The sequence below is a fragment of the Diorhabda sublineata genome, chromosome 8 (genome assembly GCF_026230105.1).
Source record: "Diorhabda sublineata isolate icDioSubl1.1 chromosome 8, icDioSubl1.1, whole genome shotgun sequence".
Classification (NCBI taxonomy): Eukaryota; Metazoa; Arthropoda; class Insecta; order Coleoptera; family Chrysomelidae; genus Diorhabda; species Diorhabda sublineata.
Window position 1 is genome coordinate 22,483,114 of NC_079481.1, and position 27,696 is coordinate 22,510,809.

The window sequence follows — 27,696 nt, forward strand, 5'->3', positions numbered from 1 at the left end:
GAATATTGCGTATTTCATATAAATCAAAAGCAAAGGATGTAGCAACATCTTTTATTAAGTCTACATGTGCAATAGTTGACATATTTTCAACAAATTCAATGACGACTTTGTATAATCATACAGAAATAATACGAAAAATTTATATAACTGTAAACAGGCAATACTATTAAAAATCTTTCAAAAAATTATGTTCAACAAGTACAAAATAAAATATCTATGCAATATGTATTTTTATTTAAATAATTTATTAAAAAAATATTCAGGTTGAGTATGAATATCTTCATTACTTGTTTGCTTCAATGGTTTCCTTTAGCTTTTCGTAGTTGGCTCCGCTGAACTGGGTTATTTCTTGTCCGTTTTTGAGGAAAATGAATGTTGGCATTGATTTGATCCCGTATTCCATAGCTATTTCTTCACATTCATCTACGTCAATCTGAAACAAAAATTCATATATTAATTCATGCAGTTTCAACAAAAACAAGAAAGTCTTTTGTAAAGAGACGAATATAACATATTTAAAGCAAATGTTGACGAATGAAACACTATATTGTTTCTTCAACCCTGTTTATATCGTAATATGTCAAAGAATTTCTTATAACTGAAAGGCATTATTTCAATCTTCAAAATAAAAAAATTGAAAAGTCCTAAGATTTTATTTTCAATTAAATATCACAGAATTTCTTTTACTATTACTCTTCTTCTTCTCTCTTCTTCTACTCTTCATGCCCTTGCGAGCGTTAGAATATTGGGATTTTAGTTTTCATTCTTTCCAATACTTTGATACTTCATTCATCTGGTGTATTGTTTTTCTTTGTCTTCTCCCTTCCTGTGCTACTTGTTGTAACCAAGTCTTCCTTGCCTTTTACTCTTAAAACTCCTGCTTTTGTCACTTTTCTTATAAGACTTTGTGGTGTTCCTCTCTTTATGTTTCCACATCAGTTTGAACATCTTTCAACTATTTTGTCTTCTATTAGCTCTTGTTTGAAATTATCTTAAATTACTTAATTTCTTATCCTGTCCATCATCGTTTTTCCTGCTATTATCCTCAGTTGCTTCTTCTCCGACGTTACTATTCGTATCTTTTTGTTCATTTTTTTCCGAAAATTGTTTTATTAAGAGCACGATATATTTAATTTGCTTTTTTAACTCTCTTCAATAGCTCTATATCTATTTTCCCTTTTGCATTTCTTGATATTTACTTCCTTTGTCAGGTATTCTATTATTTAATTTAATAATCGAAAAAACAAAATGGTATAGAATAGCAATATTAAATCAAATAAATAATAAATTGTCAAATTGGTGTGTGTATATATAATGAGAATGAGTCAATAGAGCAGGGCCCAAAAAATAACGGAGGTAGGTACACAAAGAAAAAATTAAAGAGAAAAACTATGAAGGCAGATGTGGAAAAGGGAACAAGATAAAAGAAAATAAAAGTACTTGTCGGTGACAAAAAAGCATGGAAGAATGAGTAGACGAGAACACGGAGGACCCAATGCGATATTTGAAATTAAGTTTTATTTGTATCTTAATTAATGTTACATTTGAAAAAATGATATAGATTATATAATAAAAATTTCCTTTTTGGGCTTGTGATCCTGTTATTTCTTTTTGAACTATTAAAAATTTGGAACTGTTCATTTTGATCTCTCTAGATCTAATTTTTTTTTGATAAATAAATTAAATAAATTTTAATAACTTAAAAGAGGTAGGCCAAAAAAAGTCTATGCAAGAAATTACGAAAGCTATGTTTGAAACAGTCGATACCAGTCAGATAAAGATTGAAACTAACTTGACGACAGAATATATAGTATGTGGAAGATTGCATATGAAAAAGTTATCTGCAAAGTAGTTGCCGCGATTCCGTGATGCTGATCTAGTTTGTAGATTGTTTTTTGATGAGGCGTTTTGGCTTTACAGTAACTTTGCACCTAGGGTATATTTTGTATAAAACCTTTTTGTTTAGGAGGCTATTTTTTGGGGTTCTGGTGTCCCAATATCCTAGGTGTGCAGGATATTCGCAGATGCTGCTGTTTCCATGGCTCTCTCGCAGAATCTGCATTTGTAGTTCTCTGCCATGCCCATGTTCTTAAGGTGGCATGTGACCGACTACCAGGTACATGTCGTTTCTAGTTATCAAGAAAAGTTCTTCAGACTTCTTAACTGATATGGTGATGAATCTTTTGGATTGTTTTAGTAAAAATCTATATGATTCTTTAGTCATTCGTTCTGTTCGTTATTGAGGTGGCGTCTCGTGAGGCCGCAGTAGGGTTCTTGTCCAAGGTATGGAGTCGTAGCCCCTTTTTTGGTAAGGCTACCTGCTTCGTCACTTCCTGATATGGTATGTATGACTTTGGTTAGCTAGTGCTTTTAGAGTTTGTTAACACTCCCATATTAGTTTGGATGTGCATGACCCATGATTGGCGGTTTGTAATTACCACTTCGAATGGAGTTTCTTTGTCTAAAATGCTATGCATTTGGTCCATTAGTTTGTCACTGCTTTCTAGCTTTATTATCTCTAGAATCCTTAGGTAACCTATCAAATTTACTGGTTTCTGTTTTAATGTCTGGATTAGACTGTGGGCATCGCTAAATGCCACTTTCTTCACTATGAGGTGAAGAGGAGACAGGTTCGGTGGCGTCTCTAGCCTCTAAATCTTGTTTAGTTTTTCTGATCTGAAGTTCACTCTTATTAAAAGCTGAAAAGAAAGTTGTAGTATCTTGAAATGCAATCCAAGTCAAAACTGGATATACCGGGAAAGTATACTACTTTGTTTGTTTATGAAAGAGAATGGATCTTATATTGATAAATGTTTTATTTAATGTCGGCATTTTGTATGGAATATAATATCAGATAAATGTCCGCCTCTGTTAGCCTCACCAATGCGAGTCCTTTTGAGCACCACATTTCACGCGGTATTTCATAAATTTCATCACAAATATTTTGTTTCAGTTGCTCCATCGTTTCTGGTTTGTTAGCATAAATCTTTCTTTTCAGATATCCCCACAAACAGAAGTCAGGAGCTGTCAAATCAGGCGACCGTGAAGGCCAATCGACATCACCATTTCTTGAAATAACTTATTGTGGAAACAGGTCTCGCAGTAATATCATTGCAATCCTGGCTGTATGTGGTGCATTACATAATTAAATAATCAAGTTACTCTATCATGGTTACAATCATATTAATGTTTACATTAAAGATATTAAATTTTATCATTGTGATTTATCACCCACTTCAGTTACATTTTCATATATTGCGTAGTTTTCAACATTAAAAATAATATTTAAGTTATTATTATTGGAAGTGTAAAAATTGTTACCTTAAGAATCAGTACATTGGGAAATTCTTTAACCAAATCATCTAATTTCGGAGCGATCATTTTACAAGGGCCGCACCATGCCGCAGAAAAATCTAAGACGACCAAATTTCCACCAGCTTCTGCGAATTTGGAATCCAAATCTTCCTAGAAAAGCAATAAATAATTATTAAAGATGAGTTCATTGGTTTTCTTAATATCGCGTACGCTTACAGACATGAGTACATACAAGAATTTTGTTCTTAATGTAATAAAATGTGGTTTAGAAAAATATCTATTACTGTATCAGAAGTTTTTGTTCAGCGCTGAAAAATTTTTGTAAAATTACCTTTGTTTTGCTATATGAATGATGGTTAAAATTATTAATCAGTATGTATACATTACCAAATTATGATACAATTCGAGTAATTTTTTAGGTAATGGAGAAAATTCGTCAAGATAAGGTATAATTTTACTTTTGAGTATAAATCTTACTTGGATAGTAATTATACTGAACTGTTTATTATTTTTCAATAACAATCTTTGCTCTTATAAAAATTCTTAGTATTTATTTACTATGTTTTATTGTAAAATTATAAAAAGATTTTGTGGATTGAGTTACTGTAGAAACATTAGATAGATGGCTCTAGCTACGTCATGCGCATTTATGCTTAAGTCTAGAACACTTAAGCCTCTTATTTTTGGATAAATTACAAATTTAAAAATGAAATAGGAATAAATCTTCACAATTTCATTCTACCTTAAAAATAATAGTTTGTCAAAGAAAGATATTTTGTTTATTGTACAGTAAAATAAAATATTTGGCAAGATTTGAAAACTAATTTCTAGTTAGTTGCTTGGTATAGTTACAGCATAGTAAAACTAAGTATCCTTGCGATAAATCTGTATATAAAATTAAAAATTTTCTATTACCGCTTGGTAAATTTTACGTGATTTTCTACAACTGATTCAATTATTCTGTCTACTGTTTACTAAACTGTTTTGTGTTGAAACTTCCTACAACTTTTTGGTGAAATTACCAAAGAAATTTTCAACAGTGTATTATTAGGTTATTATCAAAGAACGAAAAATTATTTAATGCCATCTCGATTTTTAAAAAACTCACTTTTCCTATGTTACTACACTGGCAAGCAAAAAATTGAGGCCGCCTTAAAATTTTCATGTTCTTTGAAATTTGAATGTGATACTGGGCCCATTAAATCCCCACACTTTGCAATCGTTAGGTTTTACACAAAGAATTAACAGTAAACTGGAAAACTGGCAATGAAATGTGAATGTTTAATTAGCCCAAAGGCACATTTTTCATCAAAGTTGTACTCTAATACATCGAATGACAGCTGCCAAGTCTCGGAAAAAATTTGCTTTAACGCCTACTAATCCTTATCAATATTAACGCTAAAATTATCCGCAATTTCATATTCCACTGTTTGAAACAGTCCTGAAAATTTTCTGCAAACTACTTAAGGTGCCGTATCGCTTTCTCTTTCACTGTTTCATGGGACACAAATCTTGCTCCTCTAATATAAGTTGAACTGATTAAAACCCTTCGAAAAACAATGCGAACTTGTTAAGAACCCATATTTTGTCCTTCCATATAGATTATTATAGACAATAATGCTTATACATTCAATTACAAAGACATGACTTTGAGGTCGATTTACACTTTCCATTGATGTTCTTCATACTTAGTAAATTTCATTGACGTACACATTAATTTGATTAAAATTTTCAGTGTGTCTTGTTGAGATAGATGGTTTATTATTCCCGTTGTGCAATATAACAACTTTCAGACTATATTTCGAAAAATAAGCGCCATTCTAGGCATGATAAATAAATGTGAGGTATTTACTTTAATATAACTTTCATTGTCATCTTATGATATATTTTGACTGGAATTACCAGGACCAATTACATTGTTGACATTCAGACGTCAGTCGGCGTTGTGCTACAGCCACGTAAACATGTCCGCCATTATCGATACTCCCGTAAAGTGTGAATTGCGAGGTGTGATTCGTTTTATACAGAGTCAAGGCCATAATACTGCAGAAATGAACGGTTAGGTTAGGCTACATTGGCCTTCAACTTTCTTTGAAGAGAGTATTGAAAAGCTTGTCCACAAATACGAAAAATGTCTCAATCTCTTCGGACATTATCTTTTGGTAATAAAATTATTGTTTTATATGAACTTGTCTCTTATTTATAGCCTATCGGAAGTAGGAAAAAAATAACCCTCGTAGATATGGTAACATCCCATTAGGCCTGTTAAGGTTTTCTTTTAATTTATTCCTTAGTTTATTTATTGTGGTACAATAGTTATTCCTGATTTATTTATTCCACGTTAAATATTTTAATGAAATAAATTTGTTATCAACCTCCCAATCCATTCGAAGAATCAATAAAATTCCAGGTTTCGTTGCTAAAACGTCCTCTAACTATCTTCATTTTACAAGTGAAGTGTGAAATAAAGTAAATTTAGTATATTTAGTAAATATTTGTGGTAAAATTATTTTTTATATTCGCTGTTCTACAGCTCCACTGGAGTTTGACTACGACCAAGGACCCAGCCGATGCACAACTACCAACTCCAACAACTTAGAACTCAGTTGAGGGACGCAACCATCCCGGCTTTCCATAGAAAAGTTCCAGTTCTCATCTTTAATATACAGAAATCTGAGTTATCAATTTTATAACTGCTTTTATTTGTTGTGCTCTATTGTTTTTGGATACGCAGTTGAAGCGAATTTATTACTTTTTCATAAATTTATTTGTTGCTGAAATTTTTTTTATTTTTGCAGAATCGCGTCCGGGGATAGTTTAGTTTTATTAATAGAATTCTTAAGGTATTTCCAAATTTTCCAGTTTTTTTTATTCATTTTTCTTCGTGTGTTAATTAGTTGGTAGAATCGAATTTCATATTAATTGTTCACTCCTATATAAGTACCAGTTATTTATATACTTGAAGCCGAATATCACTTCCTGAGGAAGAGTGTCCAGCTGGGGAAGTAACATTACACAATATATCTCGAATGTAAAATAGAAAAAACATTTTAATGATAGAGTCTACAATTATATGTAATATATTTTTTACTTCATTACACATTGTTTTAATTTTATTTTGTTTTCGACCTTCAATGAGACACCCTTCTGTAGATAAAACATCCCAAACGAAATGACCTGAAAGTCAATATAAAAAAGTCACCGATTCATGAACTATTACGTTATGTATTGTGTTGCTGTTTTTACCTATTCACAGAGGTTATCGTTTTCTACTATTACGGATATAATATTGATGTCCTTCATGTGAGTCATACTTAAATTATGCAATTAACAAAGAATAAGTATGTCACCGACAGGAAAATACACTCAAACAAGCACAAAAATTTTTTAACCGATATTACTACTAAACGGACTATGTTTAAGAGAACGTATTAAGTCATCGACCCGCGAACGTGCCCAAAATTTATTAAAATAAGTTGTTTAAAATGACCTATACCAAATTATATTCATTGGTCATTTATCGAACAAAAATAATAAACCAAAACGCATAGGGTCATGATCAGGGTTGAAAATTCCAAAGCTGAGCATGTAACAGAACCACACTCTGCACATTTTGGTTTCCTGGACATGTTGAATACACGTCTTCCACTTTAAAGTTTAATTTTTTAATAGCTTCATGAGAAATATTTTTAACGTCAGAAAATTTGAATGTTTTATTTCGGTAGATTCTTGAAGAAGATACTCCCGAAAAACTTGCCGTTTTTGCATTTCATTTTTATGAATATTCACAATCCTTTTTTTTCGATCACTGCTTTCCTGTATTACACCTGATCTAACGGCTTCTTTAGCGATGCGGCGTTCGCCCCTCCCACACGGCTTTTTATTTGTGAAATATTATGGTCCCACTGATTTGGACCAATAACGATGCTGCGCCTCGTTTCACCTAACCTAACCTGAGATATTCACGTACTGATCATTGTTTTGGTTTACTATTTTTCTTCGATAAATAGTTTAATGTTTATAACAGCAAACAACAAAGTTTTATATATAGATAACAGTTTTATGGAAACAGAGAAAGATTGATATAGTTATTACATTGTTTAATGAAGATATGCAAATACTGCATTGACCAAAAGAACTGCTAGGCGTTGGACAAAGAGATTTCTTACAACAGGAAGCATTCGTTACAAGAAGATAGATACAGAAGGTTATGATTAAACTGATGCAAGAACTTTAGTTGCTTTCAATTCAATAGACGTACATTCAAAAATGTCGCAAATTACAAACATATTAACTGAAAATAAGTGAATCAACAGACAACGCGAGTTACCTGAAAATTTTTCGACCTCACCACTTGTCAATTTAAGTTGTGAAATAAACAGGGTGTTCCAAAATTATCTTTACTACTTCAAAAATAATAAACAAGATATTTATAGTGTCTTTTGTATGTATTTCTGCAACTAATAGTTTTTTTTCAGTTATAATGGAAGATGTGGACACCACAACAGAAAGATCAATGCTTGTCATGGTTCATAGAGAGACGAAATCAGATACATAACTTCAACGGAACTTCAAGACAAAATTCCAAAGAGACCCACCATCCGTGCATGGCACACAAGCTTCATGAGCACCGGATTAGTATTGCATAAAAGTGGAGCCGGACGACCCAGCACAAGTCCAGAAAATGTGGAGCGAATACGGCAAACATTCCAGAACAATCCAATCAATTCGTCAGGCTTCAAAGCAACTCCAAATGCCTACTACCACAATCCTCAGGGTTCTTCATAAACAGTTGCGTCTGTATGCCTATGCGGTACAGTTGCTGCAGACACTGTTACCAACAGATCGACCAAAACGTGTGGACTTTGCCGTAGACATGTTACAACGTATTGATAATGATTTCTTGAAAAACGTGTGTTTCAGTGATGAGGCCACGTTCCATGTGTCTGGTACAATAAACTGCCACAACGTACGAATTTGGGGCTCAGAGACCCCACATGCAATAGTCGAGCTTCAATGAGACAGCCCAAAGGTTAATGTGTGGTGTGGTTTATGCACAACAAAATCATTGATCCTTTCTTCTTCATAGAAACCATAGTTACTAGCTGCGTGTACCTAGATATACTTCAAAACTTTGCCCTTCCTCAGTTGGAAGAATTACAGCCGATTGTTTACTTACAATAGTATGGTGCACAACCACACTGGTTAACAGCAGTTCGGGAACACTTCAACGAAACTTTTCCCAACCGATGGATTGAACGGGATGGCCCAATTCCATGGCCACCAAGGTCTCCGGACATAACACCCCTCGACTTCTTCTTGTGGGGTTATTTAAAGGATATTGTTTACCGGACACCAGTTAATGACATTGATGACGAAACGCCGCATTATTCATGCTTTTAGTACAATCGCAGGCGACATGTGACAAACGTACCTGGCTTGAAATTGATTACAAACTGGAAGTGCTTAGGGCCACCAATGGTGCGCATGTTGAAGTGTTCTAATAAAAAGTTTATTAGTTGCAGTAATACATACAAAAGACAGAATATAAATATCTTGTTTATTTTCTAAGTTATGAATTTTTGAAGTTGTAAAGATAATTTTGGAACACCCTGTATATTTGTGCATAAGTTAAGAGATTCTTATTAAAATTTCAGTCACTTTGGACGTTTTACAATCGTGTAAGATTTTTTTGAAAGTAGAAAAAATTGCTTCGCTTCATAACTGTATATGAAATCTGGATTCACCATTGCAAAAAAATGTCTTATTTCATTGTTAAGTCGAAAACTTCTAATTCAATCCTTTCAAATCTCATGCTCATCTTGCTTGTCGAAACTTCTTTTTCAATGGGCTAATTTAAATGTTTAGAAACGAACGATTCCGAATCTTTTTTATTAATAGTCCATCATCTCGCGATATTGAAATAAAATTATTACCAGCAAGCTACTTTTTGTGAGTGTCTCAAGGTTTCCGTCCGACAACTTTTCGTTTATGTCAGCATTTGACAGTGGGGACGCTACCCGTGGAAAATCGGAACGCATATCGTTTTCAAGTAAACGTATTTGGTAATGACCAGAAGGCTATATGCTTATTTGTATGCAAAACACGCATGTTTATTTAAGATCAAAAAAATGTTATTGCATAATTATCCCACAAAATTTTACTAGTCCGTGGATCTGAAATTATCGATTTGATGATTACCACGAATATAATATGTAGTTTTTTGCTCAATAATTGAATTAAATAATAAAGATTTAGTTACCGTCCTTGGAAATAACGAAAAAGACATGATTTCCAATTTTTCACAAGTAACGTCCCTACTGGCAAATGGGCTCATAAATGAAAAGTTTCTGTGTTTCGGTATTAGAACAACGTTATTCTCGCACCCATTTTCATGTAAGAATGGACGATTTTAGTTAGTTTCTGTAGTGGGTTGGTGCCCCTGAATAACAGTTTCATTTTGACAGCTGACTGGACGATGCATTATTCAGTCATGTGTATTGTTATTTCAATTTTAAGATAATTACAATAATGAGCCCTTAGACAAAGTAAATTTAGTGATGTAATATAGTCTAGAAAGACCCAATCTGAAAATGAATGGAAAACTATCCATCTATTGAAATTATTATTTGTCACTTTCTAATAAGGTGATGTAATTATGGTGGTCTAAATTGAAATTTTCCACTCTGCTTACAGGAGTGGCTTAAACAAACTTTTCAATTCTAATAATATTTCCAAAATCAACTGTCAAACATGAATTAGTGGTTCCAACCAACCATATACAACTTTTCAATTCTAATAATATTTCCAAAATCAACTGTCAAACATGAATTAGTGGTTCCAACCAACCATATACAACTTTTCAATTCTAATAATATTTCCAAAATCAACTGTCAAATATGAATTAGTGGTTCCAACCAACCAACCATATACCTTCCGGTATAATTTCCTTAATTTATTTTTCTAACAAAACAGAGAAAATAGTATAAAACACTCGTAGCAAAAGGCCATTCCAACATTTGGAATTCTTGCTGAAATGAAAAGCCTTCTTTTACTATTCCACCGCGGGCTTGTGGACTATGATATGTAATCGATTAGATCCGCGAAAATTGGGTCACAGTTTTTAAAACTCCTATAGTGAAAAGTTGCCTAAAAGAAACGTGAATAAGGAGCCCGTTATTCTCCGCTTTCTTAATTATGTCGTAGTCCAAGTTTATTTTGGTTAGCTTAACAATACAATGAAAATAAAAAAATATAAAATACTTTCTCAATGCTTGGAAAAAATGATGTGTAATGTTGATAAAACATTTTCATCATGAGTATTAAAAAACATTTTCTCATGTTTGTGTAGATATTGATCCACTACAAATAAAAATGGTTAGACAATATTGATTTCTATTAAATTAATTCAAATCTCTCAGTTATCAGTAAAAATTTATCGCGAAATTGCGTCATAAAGTTATCAACTGAGAAATTTACTACTAGGATTATTATTAATGAGTTATCAACCTATTAGTAATTTATAAAAACTACTGGTACTACTCTCTATTATACGAGGCGATGCAATTAGGTTGCGATAATGTATCAATAAAAAATAGTAAATTAAACAAATTTTCTTAGCCCCCATTAAACTATAATCAAAGTTTCCAACAACTTCTCTAAGCTTCAATAATGATTTTCTTCAAGATTTAATCTCATGTTTTGAAATATAAACAGACGTAACAGACGCAGGGGACTATAGGATGGGCGAGACATCATTAAAATACGATTTTTGTCAAAAACTCTTGTACAATGAATGAGAAATTGCCCGATGCGTTGTAGTTAAGACCCATCATGTCTTGGAGAGTTCGGGTCGCACACGTAATGCACTCAACCTCAGCTATATCATTGTCTCTAATATACAACTATCCAGGCACTGTTTAGACAACAGGAATATATTCACGATGAATCTCCAATGATTACCTGATTCATTCAGCTCAAACAACAAACAAATTCTCACAGATCGCTTTTTGCATTTGTTGTTGTTCATGAGTAAGAACTTCTGACACCATCTTTGGGCAAATTTTCTCCATGTTTAAATTCTTGTATAACGGTTTCGTTGTCCATATTCAATTCATCTGACAATGGATGTCCATCACATGTCAAAAACTGTGACGATGGTTCCATTCAAATACTTTCAGAATTGCTACAATGCATTGAAAATTCGCTGAGGTCTCTGTTTTAGTGCGAAAGAAAATTACTTTAAAGGGGAATACGTCACCGATTAACTTTATAATGAATAATTCAGCATAAGTCAGTCTGCTTACTTATTTGTGATTATAATTCACTTGGTATTGCTCTTGCGAATACATTACTTGGTATTATTTCAATGCTACTTTAATTAGCCTCTAGGTGTACATTCCTCCAATCGACTCAACAAAATAAACAAAACAATTCTTTGAAAACTTCCAAGAACAAAATCAATGACCACTGGCATGTTCTCAAATTGACGGTGAGCTTCTTTTGACTAATCAGAACTTATTTTTCACCAAAATGCTAACAGCACTACCCATCTATATAAATCCATGTTGGATAATTTTCTAGACTAGAGCTCAACAATTTTGCAGGATGGCGCCGCTTCACATGGGAACAAAGGCGTTAAATTAAAGCAGTTCCGCTCTAGGTTGCGGTCACATCCCGAAAAGTGGCTCTCAGCGGACCGAACTTTGCGTTTACAAAGCTTTATAGCCCTGCCTATCAAACGAGGCCATTAGCATTCCGCCCTTCAAAAAAGTTATATTATCGCTGAAAATTTTTTATTATTTCCACCAATTTATACCATGAGGGTTGTACAAAAATAATGTTCCCAATGAGCTAAAGCCTCGAAGAAAGATGCTAGGCTAAATTCGACAATTACTGCCTATAGATAGAGGTTTATAGTGAAGAGTATATGTCCGTTCCGCAGAATCGCAAATGCTATAGGGCTTTTGCTAATGGTTGCACGGAAGTTAACGATGAAGAACATAGTAAAAGACCATTAATTTTGGAAGCGATTGTGCAGAAGTTCAATAGTGAGCTATTCCAAGATCGGATGGTCACTGTGAGTAAACTTGTTTTCGTATGTATTCCTGGAACTTCCCATGGTACATCTGAAGGAACAAAATATGAGTTAACAGAAGGTGAGTGCTCGTTGGGTCTCCTGGATGGTGACTGGCAGAGCAACGATTTGACTGTGCTCAAGTTTCTTCAATAATATGAAGGGGTAGGCAATAAGAAGTTGTTTGTTTATCGCCACAAGATATGAAAGGGGGATGTTTCATTACATATTGGTGGTGTTATTCTTGTTCAAAGCCACTAAAAAAATTCAAACAAACGCAATCAGCAGGAGAGATTATGGTCGGAAGGGGGTACTCCTTATCGATTTCATGCAACTTGGGAATTCAGAATCGAAGGAGAGGACTTCTTCACGACAACGTTCGACTGTTATGTCTCATCCCCCGTACAGCCCAGACTTAGTGTCCATCCATTATCACCTTTTCCTAAAGGTAAAAGTACACTTAGGCAGCACATGCTCCCTCAATGTATAGGAAATTTCTTTAATTTAGGTATACAAAAGCTGGAGCTTAGTCTTTAAAAGAGTGTAAAGTGTAATCTTTTCAACGAAATATAAATTAGTAACAATAAACAATGTTTTCTATTTGTAAAAAATATGGGAACCTTACTTTTGGTACAATTTCGAAATATCAAGAATCGTGTTCAAGAATAATTTTATTTTGTTCAAGTTACGTTTATTTTTTACAAAGAGTTTCTAGCTTTTTGTGGAAAACCTGGTGCGATCAATATTTATTATTTACCTAAGCTGAGTACCAATTATATATACTTTAACTGAGATCGAATAACCTTTGATGATAACTACTGTATATTATTTCAAACACGTCACTCATAAACAATTTTCTCCAAAAGTACTCTAAATGGTGTAATGTACTATTTTTAGCAGTTGATTTTTATGGAATTACCATTAAAAATTATTATGACGAGTGTAAATATTATTTTTTGTTTATTATTATTCATATTGTGATTAATCAAACGTTTGCATTAATACTTTTATTTATTTATGATCGTTTATGTGTGGAAAATACGATATTACAATATGTCGCCAAAAACTTATGAATGACGTTATTATTTAAATTTTTTGGTTGCTAAAATGGAACATTGCAAAATTTTTTTGATTGTCGAACAATACGGACTCCGTCGAGGTCGAATTATATATTTGAAACTTTTTTATGATCACATTCCGATTAAAATCCACAACAGCCAACAACCATTACATTAATCGAAAAAGGGGTTTTCAGATGAAAGATATAGATACTTGATACTTAAAACATTCATCTTGGTCTCAAAATGAATGGAATCACGAACATTTTCGTCGATGATTTTCGAGGTGTATTAAACCAATACCAGTGTGTCGATCAACTCGCTTGGACTGTTGGTGATGAAGCACCATCTCGAGCTTCCGTGTTTTGCTGGTTTTCCGAATTCAATCTGTGCGTAAACTGATACGACCATCATGTGACATACCGTGATATTGAGGTATACTTATGCATTGGTGACGATGTCGGAAATAAGAAATTTTCGTACTAGGAGACAGTAAATTCCAGTCGTTTAAACAAGACCCAAAAGCTCAGCATATTTTTTAGATAATGATGATAACTACTGTATATTATTTCAAACACGTCAATAAAAAATTTTCTCCAAAAGTACTCGTCAAGGTATAATATACTATTTTTAGTATATGGAATCACCATAAAAAAATATTATGATGAGTGTAAATACGAATTTGTGTTCATCATTATTCATATCATGATTAATCAAACGTTTGCATTAATACTTTTATTTATTTAGCATCTGACTGCATTAAATCTCGAGTATTTAACCCGTAATGTGTGGATAAATCCGATATTTCAATATGTCACCAAAAACTTATGAGTGACGTTATTATTTACATTTTTTGGTTGCTAAAATAGAACATTTCTAAATTTACTTGATTTTCTAACAAAACAGAGTCGTATTAATTATGTGTTTTCAATGACAAAAGTATAAATTTGAAACCTTTTTATAAACACATTCCGATTAAAATCCACAACACTCAATTCCCATTACATCAATCGGAAAGTACTGTGGGTTTTACAAATGAAAGTTATTGGCGGAAATCACGTGTCACTAGATGGTGCTGAATTTAGCTTCTATAGCGATGAACAAGAATACAATCTGGAAGGTGTCTGATGATGTTTAGTTTTTTTATGTTTTTAGTGATTTTGGTAAAGTTTTATCTATTTTTGTAATTTCTGTTATTTCCTAAAGGTGTTTGAGTGGTTAGAACAAAAAGTTGTGTTTAAGAATCTCTAATAACTTTTTTTAACATCATGGAATGTATTGGGAGTCAGAAGCAGATCAAAATTTGTGTCTATAGTCGTCAGGTCTAACTTTTCATCCTCAACAGATAACAATTAATATGAATGATGTAATTAGAAATTGGAAATGTTTGTTCGTGAAGGAAGAGACTTGGATATCTACACGAAACTACCAAAAAGATGCAGAAGAGTTTTATTAGCCACTAGAATAACTTTTAGCACGTTTTTATTATTTTCGAAGTGCACCTTATGGATGTGTGGTTACTTTAATATTTATACTAAAATTTCAAATAATACTTTCTATTGTTAATAAAACAACAGTACTAGTTTGTATTCGGGTTTTATTGTTCACCTCTATTGAAGTTCGAAAGAAATCGACAGATGCCGCCATCTTCGTAGTTTTCGAGAATAGGAGAAACGCACCAGCAGCAGCGTTGTCATCAACGCACGATTTATATTTGATTTAAAATAATACATTTTTGATTTAAATTGTTCAGTTACATAATTTTCTACGAAGTAAGTTATAGTTTTAGGACAAATTTGGCCCCAAAAATATAATGAAAGAAATTTTTCAGTGCTAAAAGATGAAATTAAATTTTATAAATTCCCGATGAAACATGTGAGTGGAAGAATGGTAGATAATAAGAATAATTTAAATTAAGAAGACAGACAACATACTTAACTAATAAATAAAATTAAGAAAAAAATAAAAGGGAAATAAATACATTGAATATGGACACAATGTAGAATCAAACCCTATAGCAAACTGGATAAAAATGATTTAATCTTGATTAGTCCTTGATCCATTTATAAATTGATTGTACAGGATAATATCTAACAACACTTTTTAAGGTCATAAAGTATAAGGAGTTTAAATATCTTTTTTACCATAAATTTCTGCAATTTAGTGAAACACCCAGTATAGTGACATTCTTTAAGTAATTTGTTTATAACCTAGATGTAAAAGGACGTGAATCCCTTTAATTTGAGAACGTTTAACGGCAATTGATGTGCCGGATTTCTTTTGACGATAATTTAGGTTTAGAATGTTCAATCTAATTGGATTTTTAAATCAAAATCAAAGGATTAATTATTTCAGTTTCTTCAACGAATAGAATCCTGATATTCATAACTCTAATAGTGATTAAATTCATAAAAAATTCATAAAATGAATAACTAATGAGAATAAATCATTAATAGATAAAATAAGAAACTTAAACAAGGTTCTATATAGTCGAAAAACACTAAAAAAACGAAAGTTTTAATAGGTATGTAAAAGCATTTTCTAGTACAATTCAAAAATATAACTTTGTTGTAGTTCTATATAATGTGTTAGAAACTATCCACTGTAGTTATTTGTTATTATTATATCAATATCATATAGTTCTTTTCATATCAATTGCAGGATCAATTAATATTTCATCAATCCGCACGGTACTCATACCAAATTAAGAAATGGAAAATAATGTTTACTCCCCGTATAAAATTCAGTAAACATCTAACAAACTGTTAGTCCACGTGGACTCATCATCTCCACTGTTTACCAATGAAAACATCGGATCGTAAACAAATGCATTTCTATTGGCCGAAGCTATATGTACACAACTTCCTCTAAATATTCCTGCCAGAGACAGTCTGCGACCAGTGGTGAGATTTATTTAACTCATAAATTTCTCTACATAAATAGAAATATGGGCGAATAAAGAACATAAAATTGCACAGTTTAGAAAGAATAAGAAGAAAAAGATTTGGATATACAAACACAGCAAGTTATTTTAAATATATTTGAATGTTTAAAAGGAGAGAATATTCCGCAATTTGATAATGCAATCATTATATTGACAAGCTGTGCAAAGAACAGAGTCATACTCTTCTCAGACTACCTCCTTACTATTACATGTTTATCCCTATAGAGTCTCCAGAACCCAATAAAGGGGTTGTGGAACTCGTAAAAAAAGTTCTAGCAGCAGACCGCCAAGAGTTTCGGAAAAACTGTGTTGAACATGTTATCAAAGAAGAAGATGAATATGTGGTATCACCCTCTCTACAACCCTTCATAATTCAATAAAATAATGACTCTAGTTTAGGCGATTCCAACTACCATTATTATTTATAAAAATACTTTGGCATTAAAATGTTTTTTTCTCTTGTTTTATTTGCAAATAATTCATTTTCCTTTATGGTTTTTGTTTTGAAATTTCATTTTCCAGAAAAGAAAAAAAGGGCTCAGTTCACGTCTGGTACCCTGTTTAAACTAAACTCTCTAACAAGCAGGTACATTTTACTCGTCTATTTACGTTTTATAATTTAATATTCAATTGTAGCAAATTAACGAGGTATAAGTTCCCCAAGCATGACTACAATTAAGTGCATCTGTCTAAATAACGGCGTATAATACCCTAAAATTTATAATAATTCCATAGGGTTTTAACGAATATTTTCTCGTATAAGATATACATATTTTTAAAAGTATTTATAAAAATAATAAATTTATAAAATGAGGTATCTCCGTCTATGGTACATCAAACAAAATTATATCTATATCTGCTTACTAATTCCTTATTTTTTGCATTACACAATGAATGTCATATGGATGAATGAACGACATTTTTCCAATGTGTCGTTGGAAAAGGAAACTAAATGAAACGAAAAAGTGCGTATTAAATTGTGTTTTATTTTGTCGGTAACATTCATTTTGGCGTGATCTTTGATGGTGTGAGATTGTGTTTTGTATTTGCCAATTTAATTCTTCATTTCAATAATTCTAATCAACAATTATTTTTATCATTTTTAATAGTAAGTATGAAAGGTTTGACATGATTGATGCACATTTTCAATTGTAATAATTTTTTTGTTCAGGTATGTATGCAAAAAGAGTTCGTAGTGTCAATTTTGGGAAAGAAAACAACATATTAATTGAGGAAATGAAGAAATATAAAGATGTCACTGAAAATAAAGTAACAAACAAATTTCTCGAATGAAAAGGTTGGTGTTTATTTACTTTAAGATAGAGGCATGAAAAAATGTTGGAAGTGGATTCAACACGGAAATGTCCGTACGGGAAAATGTACACCCAATTCTAAAATTACATAGTACAATAATTTTTTAATTGTGGGAATCATATTTTTTTTACCTATTTGTTAATAATTCTATTTCATCCCAATATGATTCAATAATGCCTTAAATGTATGCTTAGTTATTCAAAATCGTTCGAAAAAATCAAAGTCCAAAGTCATATATTTCTAAATAGTTTTGTCGATATATTTTTCGTCTTCGGACAATAATATTTTCCTCTTCGGATAAAGTTGGGCCCGAACTTAATGTAGCACGTCATATAATCATTGTGCTATAAACCTTTTATAGTTTAAAACTTATTAAAAGGACGTCTGGGTCAGATTAGAATTATGCCCGCACGTTAACAATGTAATCCATTATGTTTCAAAGTTGTACTTAACTAAATCCTTGGGTTATTTGATATCTCTTTAAGAAGGAATAAGATAAGTAAAGTGAATAAATTAAAAAATAAGACTATTTAACTTTGTAAATGTGATTGAATGTTCAGTTATAAAAATTGTTAAGGAAGAAAATGTTTACAGAATATGATAATTCCAAGGAATTAAAGTTGTTTATAATTAAAATTAAGCTTAAAGAATCTATTTGATTCCAATTATTATCACAGTATTAATACAATAGCGGAAGAGTTTAAACTTCGCAGCGCTGGGCACTCACGAATGGTTGGTCATGTTCTGTTAAAGTCTTCAATCATGCCTGTTAAGTGGAGCAATTGCTTAGTAAGGGAAGCAGAAGGTCCATCTTTGTGTGCCTTAGCATGTGCATCATGACAGGTGTTCGAGCAGATGGTTAAGAGATTTGAAAACAACACTTTTAGCTATGCCAAGAATGGGTTACGGGCCCATTGGTGGATTTGCTGATCCCAATTTGGCAATTGAGTCCTCTTCATCGTTGCCCTTGTTGTCTGAGTAACCGGGCAACCAAACGAGCTGGACCTTGCAGCCATAACTTGACAGTTCTTTTCTATACTTACACTAGCGCAAGTTATTGATTTTATGACAGCACTACTGTCCGAGCGGATTATTATTTTGTGTCTATGGTGTCGATTGAGTATCGCACGTCCACATTACATAATAGATACTTCGGTTTTTAAGAAAGGTCTTAAAATCTGAAATCACTCCCTCATATTTTATTATCCTTTTCGCCTTGTCGTAGCCCGTATTAATCTTAGTTTAAACACTAACCAAGTAATCTTATTTGAGTTGGGAACGGGACAATGCCTTGAAGCATGACTTCTAGGATTTCCCTACTAATTTGTATAGCTGCCATCCGGAAAGGATATTTAGCCTACTTCGTTGCTGGAATCTTCAGACAGAGCCTTATAGAGGCACTCCGTCGGGGATATCTTTGTTATACAAACCAAATGAATTTTCGACATAGCCACAGTTCGTGAAAAACACAGAAATTTTCAATTACAAACGCGACAATTAAATTAGTCCATTCGGCAGCAGTGGAAAGCACCTTTTGGTAGGTAGGTTGGTAGGTTTGCAATATGGCGATTTGGTGAACACGCGCAGCTTGGAATAATAATTTCGGAGAAATATTTAATTTAAAATGGATTTATGATTGCATTGACAAAACTGCAACGTAAGTTTCAGGACGCCAATAGGCATTAGAAGAAACAATACAAAGGATGACACAAAGCTATGCTATATTCGGAACCTGATATTAGAAACAAATGTAATAATAATGGGATCAAAGTGCAATCTTGAACTGAAAGTGCTTTTTCAGTTCGGTTATTTTGTTAAAATAAACAAAAAATAAAAATTACTTGCGCCTGAAATTTTCTGATAGTATTTGCCATGCAAGTATTTAATCCCCTCGCAGTGCTCGGCACGATCTGTTTGATATTAAGATGTAACTCTATCTCATTCGGGGTTATATTGTGAATACACAATTTCAGACTTGTCAGTTTCTAGCGTGACAATAAATAATTATTTTGTTTTACAAATAGGTCCAAAAATATCTATTGCTCTGTATAATAGTTTTATTACTATCACTTATGGAGGATATTCACAATAATAAACAAAACTCTTATTAAAAAAAATAGAAGTATTGAGTTTATAAATCACAGAATCCATAGAAGTAATTGATGGGTTTTTAATTTGAGTTGAGGTACATTTTCAGGAACTATATCTATGAGTGGTTTTCGAGTATTATTTAATTTTATTGCATTTTATCTCAAGAGATATATAAAAAGACTTTATCAATGATAAATTATTTATTTACTAATGTTGTAATATATTATATTAATTTTAAAATCTTGTTTATATTTGATCTTGGAAAATACTACTGAAGTATCTAAATTATTAATAATCTAATACGATGGTTTTCTGTTTCCGACCTCAACCTGAAGATGTCAACACTTATAACGTTGAGAAATATATTTGCGCATGTGTTTTAGTGATTCGTATAGTTGTGTGGTTGTGAAGATTTTATTAAAATTTGAAAAATTGAGTATCGAACAGTCATTAGATATTTGTTGTTGAGAGACAATAGTTAGACACTATGTACGAGGACTCTGAATATCACTTGACCGTCAAATTTTGGAAAGATGAATTCAAGAGAGAGAGAGAGACAGAGAGAAATGCTTTATTGTCAAAAAATTGTCACAATTTGTGGACAAAAGCTTGTAAAAACTAAAAAATAGACAAACATAAAAATAACTAAATAAAGATACAAATCAAATAGAGTTTCAATATACAGAAGAAAACAACATTGAATTCCAAAATTTAGATAAGAGTAAAAGGTAATAATTAGTATTAGCAAAATTAAACTAGTATGCAACATGTCCAGAATTAAATATTATTATTAGAATAGAAGTGGTTTACAGATTAGAAGGCACTTTCCAGTAAATATGGGAATAAGGAAAAAAGAGTCAGAATTATTAATCTTTTATGGAAGTCTCTGCTGTGAGCCCTGCTGTTTAGTCCGAGTGAATATCTAGCAGCTTTCTTTTGTAATTTGAAGATTCGCACAAATTGAGTCGAACCTCACTACAACCTACAATGAGTAGGATTTTTTTGTTGAGACTACGGTTTTTTGGGATAGTCATGGGATTTTGTCCATCGAATATCTTCAAAAATGTAAAACAATATGAGAGTATTACGCATCATTTTTCGAAAATGTAGAAGGAGAAATTGCATGAAAGCGACAGCGTTTAAAGAAAAATCAAGTACTTTTCCGTCAGCCGCCAGGATAACGCACCTTCTCACTCATCTGTGATAACCAAGGCTAAAATTCATTAATTTCACTTGGAATTGACCACCCACCGTATTCACCAAATCTGAACCCTACCAACTTTATTTTTGTTTCCTAACCTTAAATTTTTCCTTATGAGGGAGAAATTTTCATCATACCCATTATCGAATACGCATACGTTTATTTTGAGGAGAAATATGTCAACTATTATTTGAAGGGTTAAAAATTCATCGCTTGAAAAAATATGTAGACTTAGAAAGTGAAAAATAATATTGATAATGGTATATGCCAAATCAAAATCTTTATTTGTTATCAGAATGATAAATGCACCATATAAAAGTTAGCATAATTTTGATTCATTAGATAAACAAATTGGTCTTTTGCTAAAACTGAAAACACTGAACTTAACTTGGGTCAGTTCAGAATTTGCGGAGCGGGGGTGGTGACATACAGCTTAAAAAAATTAGGAGAGTGGAATCGTATGATTCAGAAGTCACCGACTGCATTGTCTTTAATTCAGGTCTCTCTGATCCTGAAGCAGTATTAACAAAATTTTCGGTAAAATCCAGTACTAAAAATGATTCTCGCAAATTAATCCGTATCTTTGCAAGCACCATTGTCAAACAACTGACTGGAACATGCTCTCTGGTGATATGAACACTAAATAGTCTGGCATCCAATTCTTTTTTCATCGGGCGTATTGAAAATAAGCAAAATAAATCGTAATACAACAACAGTTGCCAGAGATATTTATTATAATAGAACTCGCCAATTCTCGTAATTTTTCTAAAGAAACACGGTCCATTGTGAATGATCTAAGAAATAAAGCTTCTTCATAATTACTTTGTGAATGTAGACAAAAATTTATCAAATTCTGTAAATCCTTCTCATGATACGCTTTCATATCTCAGGGGAATACCTGAGATGGATATACCTTACCAACAGAAGTCAACTTGTAAGGGTTGATACAATGATGTCTTCCTAACAAGCCAATAGAATGTGGAGGCTCAGTACTAGGCTATTTTGTTTCTTTTGTTTATAAAAATCAAGTTTCTCCTATTTTGCGCCGAGATCAGTTTCCAAAAAATCGAACTTATCTACCTCCTTAACAGTTTATTATTGAGTCGCATTTTCGATATGCCCCTCCCTTCTGGGGTACATGTGGTGCGACTCGATTTGTGCGAATCTTCAAACTACAAAAGAGAGCTGTTAAGATATTTACGCGGACTAAACACCAGGGACTTCTTTAAAATATTCTGACTCTTCCTACATTATTTCTTTCAATTCGTTTGCCTAATTCGTAAATAGGCTTCTCCAATTTAAGAAACATTGTTGCACAGCTATCTACTTAGGAAAACAGAGCACGACCTTTACCTACCCACTCCATGTTTAGAATTAGTAAAGGGCACATTATTTCACAATGCCAAATGAAATCAAATCGTTATCATCTTTTCCGGCATTTCGCAATAATTTGAGGGCATATTTACTGGAAAGTGCCTTCTAGTCAGTAAACGACTTCTAATAATAATATTTAATTCCGGGCATGCTGCATACTAGTTTAATTTTACCAATACTAATTATTACCTATAATTTTGTTACTCATTGTGGTTTTATTCTGTATATTGAAATTTGATTTTATTTGTATCTTTATTTAGTTATTTTTATGTTTGTTTTTTAGTTTTTACAAGTTTTTGTCTACAAAGTGTAACAATTTTTTGACAATAAAGCATGTCTCTCTCTCTCTCTCTCTATCTGGTAATCAACCTTTTGGAGGTTACATCGACAACAACATAAATATCAAGTTTAAACGAGAAACAAAAATTGTAGAAATACCTAATTAACAAAAATAACTTTATCATCGAAAGTGTTAACGATATTACAAATACAACCATGACAGTAAGTACTACTTATAATTTGTCATGCGCAGAAAATTCACCTGTAACTTTTATTAATAGTTGTAGACATAGTATATAGAATTATCTTCGCGAGTAATGGCTATTACCTGCTCATAGAATAATATACTATTAATGAATCAAACAATTGAACTGAAAATGAAATAATATCAAATGATAATGAATATGAAACGATAATAGATAATTAAACTTGAGGAACGTCCATCTATGTAGGAGGCAACCTATTTATTGATTCAATCACGGCAATCGAAGAATTTGGCTAAAATTGTTCATTTCTCGTGCAAATGCCGAACGACAGATAATCAATTGTTATGTGTTATTTTCATTACAAATGATAAAGAAACATTTTTCGTCTGCATTACGTCACATCTATCTTCCCCCATTTAAAAACAAATAGGTTATGGAACTCGCTGGTGCGAGAGAGGAAAACGAAGCGTAGCGCACTCTATGGGTACATTATCACAACTAATACGTTTATAAATTTGACTAGGGGCGATGGTATCCAGCCAATCACAGAAAAGCATTGACATAATATGATGGATACCTATCAACAACAAATTGTTAACCTCATTGTGGTACGTGTCGTCCTACTCACATACAGAGTTATTTTGATAGCTGAAATGGGTGCGGAAAAATGTTTAGTGTCAAATTGTGGTTAGACAACTAAAACGTAAATATGTTAATATTTACTAATCTAAATTTCTCTTTTAGATATCAAAGGAATGTGTTGGTTATTTATGTTGAAGTTGTACTTATTTTAGGTTGCAGTGGATTTACATCAAACATCACGATCATTTAGGTTTCTTCATTAAATTGTTTTGAAAATTAACCGAACGAAAGAGGTTATCAGATACAATTTGAAATATGCTGCCAAAAGCGTGTAGTACAACTAATGAACCCAAAGATGGCGCATAAACGGAAAGTCAAGTTGGCTATTGAAAACAGATAAATAGTTTTCCGAAAATCTAATAATTGCATCAATGACATTGAGAGGCTGCTAAATAAAAGCGGATGTGGATTAATTGGCATATCTAAATACTCACACCAAGTTCATTTTCTTTGTTCAAACTTTTTCATTCATTTTATATTGTAAATTGTTTCATATGAACCGAATAATGCACCATAAACTTCACATGTTTATTATGTAACGGAATGTTAGGCGTTTATTCGAAATATAATTACAATAACCTCGAAATACGATTAGTATACCGGGCGAGTTATATATCAATTTATAAGGGATCATTCAACAATATCAGTACCATTCATTAATACTCACAATAAATGTAACACACTATGTATCATTCCACATAAGGCACTTGGTAATCGCGAGCGTTAGTTGACGTCACTTTTCACGTCAAGCTTACTCCCCCAATCATAGTGGATTAGATTGGACTTTCATCAATAATTCAACGATGAACACTTTTTATAATAATCTTTCATTCCGTTTGTCAACATACTACTGCATATTTTCACTAATTTGCTATAAGATTTGCAACAACACTCGAAATGCGTTCAATCCATACTTTTCTAGTGAAACTAAAATTTTGCTGGTCACCGTGGTGGGCGTCGAAGCGAGGAAGTGAAATGCACAGTCAAACGAACAAAGATTAAAAATACGACACGAAGTTGTCACCACATGAAACCACTGTACGCAATATTATACATATGTTCAAGCGATAAACATATTAGTACACTGCCGTATAAAACTAGTGATAGAGTAAATTACATAAATGCTCAGTTCATGACTTATTTAAAAGTCAAAACAATTTCACAACACCACGGCACGTTATATACAATGTACAGACTTTAAGCTAGTGCCTCTGTAGTTCAATTTCGAGTTAGATCTACATATCAAAAGTATCGAGAACTGTGAGGAGACCGAATACTTGCATTTAAAAGATGTAACCCCATGTGTAAATTCACAAAGATTTGGTACATACATAGGGGGAGCCTGCAAAACCAGATGACATAATACGAAGATGGTGCTACCACTCGCAATTCATCAATCTGGTTTTGAAACCTACAATCGAGCAATTTCGAACAGCAACACGAGTGTTGATGCACCATCCTGTTAAAAAAAGCATATTTCATTGAATTTGTTACCAACTGCATTTCTTAGTGCGGGAACTATTTGGTCAGTTTAAATTGTCTTCTAAAAAGGTTGGTCCAATACTCCGATACTTCACTGATTAACTCCATCATATATCTTAAGATTAGTTCCACCAGCAAATACTATCTAATAAAATGAAGTTTTAATCTTATTTTTGCAATATGATTCCACAAAATTATCTCCAAATAATTCTTATACCAGCGCTACTTTGAAGCAATGACACTCATTCTTCTTGATAATATTCTAGAAAAATCTTACATTGACATCAAGTTGAAATGCACTTTACCGAATGTATGTACTATGCAAGAATTTTTTATTAATTATGGCTGAACTCACTTTTTATACTTCCCTAAAGTTGTTTTGGTAAATTTATTGCGATTTCTATACATTAAAGTCAGCTACGAGGATGGCCACAGATGTACCTGACCCAACAAAGAAAATACAAAAATTTTGGAAAAAAATATATTTATTTTTCAACGTAATCTCCTATTAGATCCATACACTTTTCTGAGTGATGTTCAATAAATTCCATACCCGTTTTATAATAAAAATTGTCAAGCTCCTCATTGTTGGGAAACTTCTGACCACCGAGCCCGAAAATAATCGGAAAGGCCATTGTAATAAAGGATATGTGTGCTGGTGCATTGTCTTGATGAAACACCTCTTTGTTCTTAGCCCAATGCGGCCGTTTTTGCTTGCTTTCTTCGCTCAAACGTTGCAGTAAGTTTTGTTCCATTGTGAGTAAACGCAGCACTCTTCTTACGCACAGCTTTCTCAAGTCCAAATTTTTAATTAATATAATAAAAATAATATAATACTTTTTGAAATGCCTACTATAACTGCTAACTCCCATACTTTAAGTCGACGATCATCCAGTACCACTTTGTGGATTTTCTTCCAACATTTCTGGAGTCATCACCTTATTTGGTCGACCACTGCGATGCTGGTCTTTGCAGGTCGAACGTCCTCGTTTAAAGTCTGCTACCCAATATTTCACTATTGATAATGAAGGAGCATTCTCATCCAGAATAAAATCTAGTTCAGCTTCTATATTGGTTGGGCTAACGCCTATCAAATAAAAGTGTTGTATCACATAAAAGTATCTGTATACATACTGTAAACCTAACAGAAATAAAATTTCAATAACTTATGTGACTTTATGAACACATTGTATAATATTGTATTGCCAATATTTAAAACATTCCAATGAATCAAATTTCAACACAATATGACCGTACTATGTGGCAAAAAAGTTAACAGACAGAAAGTATTTATTTGAGCGACAATACTAAATCGGAAAGTGAAGAGGAAGTCGATGATGAAATTGATTAGGTTACTTTTAAATAATGTATTATTGAAACTCAATAAATATTATATACAGTACATATATTTCAAGCTACCTCACTAATTATCAAAATATCGAAAAGTTTCTTTATCAAATTAACCCATTAATCTACATCTACACACGAATCGCACATACAGTTTGCATTTTTTTCCTGAACACTTTATCTGCCTGGGCACAGCCCTGGGCATAAGGCAACCAAAAGTTTACCCGTCGGCCATGTCTTGTTCTGTTAGCTGTGCCTCAAGTAAAAAATGAACCATCTAAATAAATCTATGAATAAATTCTAGAATTGATAATATCAACTTTTTCTGATTGAAATCGCGATTTTTTTTGATAAATTATTAGTCGATCGGTATTAGCAAAAGATTCATGTTCACTTTAAAACAAGTTAGACAATTTGCATCAGTGGCAATTCCCAAGATATGACTCAACACTTTTAATAGATATGAGAAAAACACCTACCTAATGACCCTGAATAATTTTTCGTTTATTGATTTCAAAAAGAAAATGACCTATTTCAATTTTTTATGCAACTTTGGTTTGCAGATACTGTTCATTATCAAACAACCTTATTTTTAAATACTTTTTCTTTTAATACATACATATTTCAGCTACCTACTGAAACAAAAAACCGCTGGGAAGAAATAGTGATTAGAAACAGGTTCGATTGTGGTATCCCAAATAAATTAATTTTCTTATAAAATTATTGAATTGCTGTAAATTATTTTACTAAACTGGTTTGTAATATAACACACAGAACTAGATCGCTAAACATTCCAAGAAAGCCGGTACAACTTATTAAGACCAATCAATAAATCATAATTTAATAAACGAAAAAATCCACATGGCAACTATTCTAGTTGATGTTTAAAACTAATATTTAGACAAATTATTTTATCGTGAACCTTGAGAATATCTTTTGTTACTTATTTGAAGTAACTTTTTTCAAGGAATTATTTCACACCACACCTCGATAAGAAAAAATTAAGTTTTGATAGTTTACATTTACAACGATATTTCTGAATAACATGTATGAAAGAGATATTTGTTTTGTACTTACTTTATCTTTGATTTGATGAACCATTTTCGGTTGTTTTTTGAACGTTAGGGTCTAGTAAACGTGACTCTTAAGATGGAGCTGACGACACAGATCAACCACAAACAGAGTTGCCTTGAAATATATAACAGTTGCTTTACGAATGACGAATGTACATAAAACAAATTATTTTATTTTCTATGAGCGTTCTATTGCCATCTCTCTTTTTTTAAATGCAGCCGAATGAAACGATAGAATTTAGCGCATGTCATTTAGTGCCGGGTTGATTCAATGAGAATCCGCATGAGGTCAGA

General features: G+C 32.4%; 1 protein-coding gene across 1 annotated transcript; it reads right to left on the bottom strand.

Annotated features, from left to right (window-relative positions):
- Nucleotides 1-37: 37 nt before the first annotated feature.
- Nucleotides 38-27,688, bottom strand: LOC130447261 (thioredoxin-2-like). Its single transcript, XM_056783972.1, has 3 exons — nt 27,407-27,688; nt 3,322-3,465; nt 38-433 (listed from the first exon to the last, which is right to left on the bottom strand). The coding sequence occupies exons 1-3, from the start codon at nt 27,428-27,430 to the stop codon at nt 284-286; spliced, it is 318 nt and encodes a 105-aa protein (XP_056639950.1). The 5' UTR covers nt 27,431-27,688; the 3' UTR covers nt 38-283.
- Nucleotides 27,689-27,696: the final 8 nt, after the last annotated feature.

What these genes read in the sequence shown, in the direction of transcription:
- LOC130447261 (XM_056783972.1), bottom strand. Translation starts at nt 27,430, where the DNA reads ATGGTTCATCAAATCAAAGATAAA. An exon ending in TTCATCAAATCAAAGATAAA is followed by an intron (nt 3,466 to 27,406) that starts GTAAGTACAAAA and finishes TTGCTTTTCTAG; the next exon opens with GAAGATTTGGATTCCAAATT. An exon ending in CCAATGTACTGATTCTTAAG is followed by an intron (nt 434 to 3,321) that starts GTAACAATTTTT and finishes TTTTTGTTTCAG; the next exon opens with ATTGACGTAGATGAATGTGA.